This window comes from Bison bison, unplaced genomic scaffold (assembly GCF_000754665.1).
Source record: "Bison bison bison isolate TAMUID 2011002044 unplaced genomic scaffold, Bison_UMD1.0 scf7180017864295, whole genome shotgun sequence".
NCBI classification, from domain to species: domain Eukaryota; kingdom Metazoa; phylum Chordata; class Mammalia; order Artiodactyla; family Bovidae; genus Bison; species Bison bison.
In genome coordinates, this window is record NW_011494867.1 from 1194502 (window position 1) to 1195489 (window position 988).

Genomic DNA, 988 nt, shown 5'->3' on the forward strand with positions numbered 1-988 from the left:
GGAGGGCCGCAGCCTGGGGTCCCGGCAGCCCCTCTGCCTGGGGCTCCTCTTAGCCAGTCTCCCCTGCCGCTTGCAGGGCACCTCCTTGTTCTTCCTCCCCCCGACCTTGGGGCCCATGCCCCTTCATTCTCCTGCCCCAGCTCCATCCTCCAGCACCCCTCTCAGGCCCCCGGAATGTTCCGGGGTGGCTCTTTCAACTGCACCAGCCTGCCTGGGCTCAGGCCTGGGAACTGGCTCCTGGAAGCCCCCAGGACCCTCAGAGCATCTCCAAGTTTCCCTCACCCCGTGGCCCCCTTACCTTCAGGCATTGGAACCTGCTGCTCCTGCAGCTGGAGTGGCTGCACCCCTGCCCACGTTGTGCCAAGGAGAGCTAGGAGCAAGGGCAGGAGGCCAGGCCGGTGGCCTTCAGGCCTGTGCGAGGGCTCCAGCCTCAGCATGGGCCTGGTGGTGGCTCTGGGCTCTGCCTGGCTCAGCAGTCCAGCTCACTTCCCAGAATGGACAGAGCTATTCACGATCTTGAGGAGTAGCACGGGGCTGGCAGACAAAGGGGAGGCTGCTGAGTAATCGGTGTCTGGACAGCCCCCGTTGTCAGCGCTGGCATGGAAGGAGGCAGACAGCTCCCATCCCGGGGCGCCCTCCCTCCCCTGGCCGTGGGCCTGCCCGCCTGCCCGCCTGCCCGCCCGCCAACAGCCAGTCGACCAACCTACTGAGTGGTTCGCAGTGACCCCGTGGCCCTTGCTAATCATTGCAGGATTATTGGAGCCCTCGGGGAGCCCTCGAAGACACTGCTGATTGGCCTGCAGACATTCCAGGGCTGCAGATTAACGAATAATAGCAATGCCCAGGCTGGAATAGTGTCCTCCAGGCTCATCAGCAGCTTCTCTTCCCAGCCCCTGGCCCAAGGAGGCTAGGGCCTCGTACCCTATGGGCAGGCAGGAACTGGGCAAGACCCCAGGGGAGTTCTTTCCTTTCTTGGGAAGCTCGTCCC

The 988-nt window shown here is 64.2% G+C and overlaps 1 protein-coding gene across 2 annotated transcripts in view; it reads right to left on the bottom strand.

Moving 5' to 3' along the window:
* Positions 1–731, bottom strand: part of LOC104996465 (C-type lectin domain family 18 member A-like) — a 12346-nt gene extending 11615 nt beyond the window's left edge. Inside the window, exons 1-2 of one of the 2 annotated variants that reach the window (XM_010850729.1) lie at positions 704–731; positions 299–534 (exon numbers count right to left, since the gene is read on the bottom strand). In XM_010850729.1, coding sequence (XP_010849031.1) covers positions 299–437 — 139 coding nt within the window. In that variant the 5' untranslated portion in view covers positions 438–534; positions 704–731. The other variant, XM_010850728.1, reaches the window with a different exon arrangement.
* Positions 732–988: the final 257 nt, after the last annotated feature.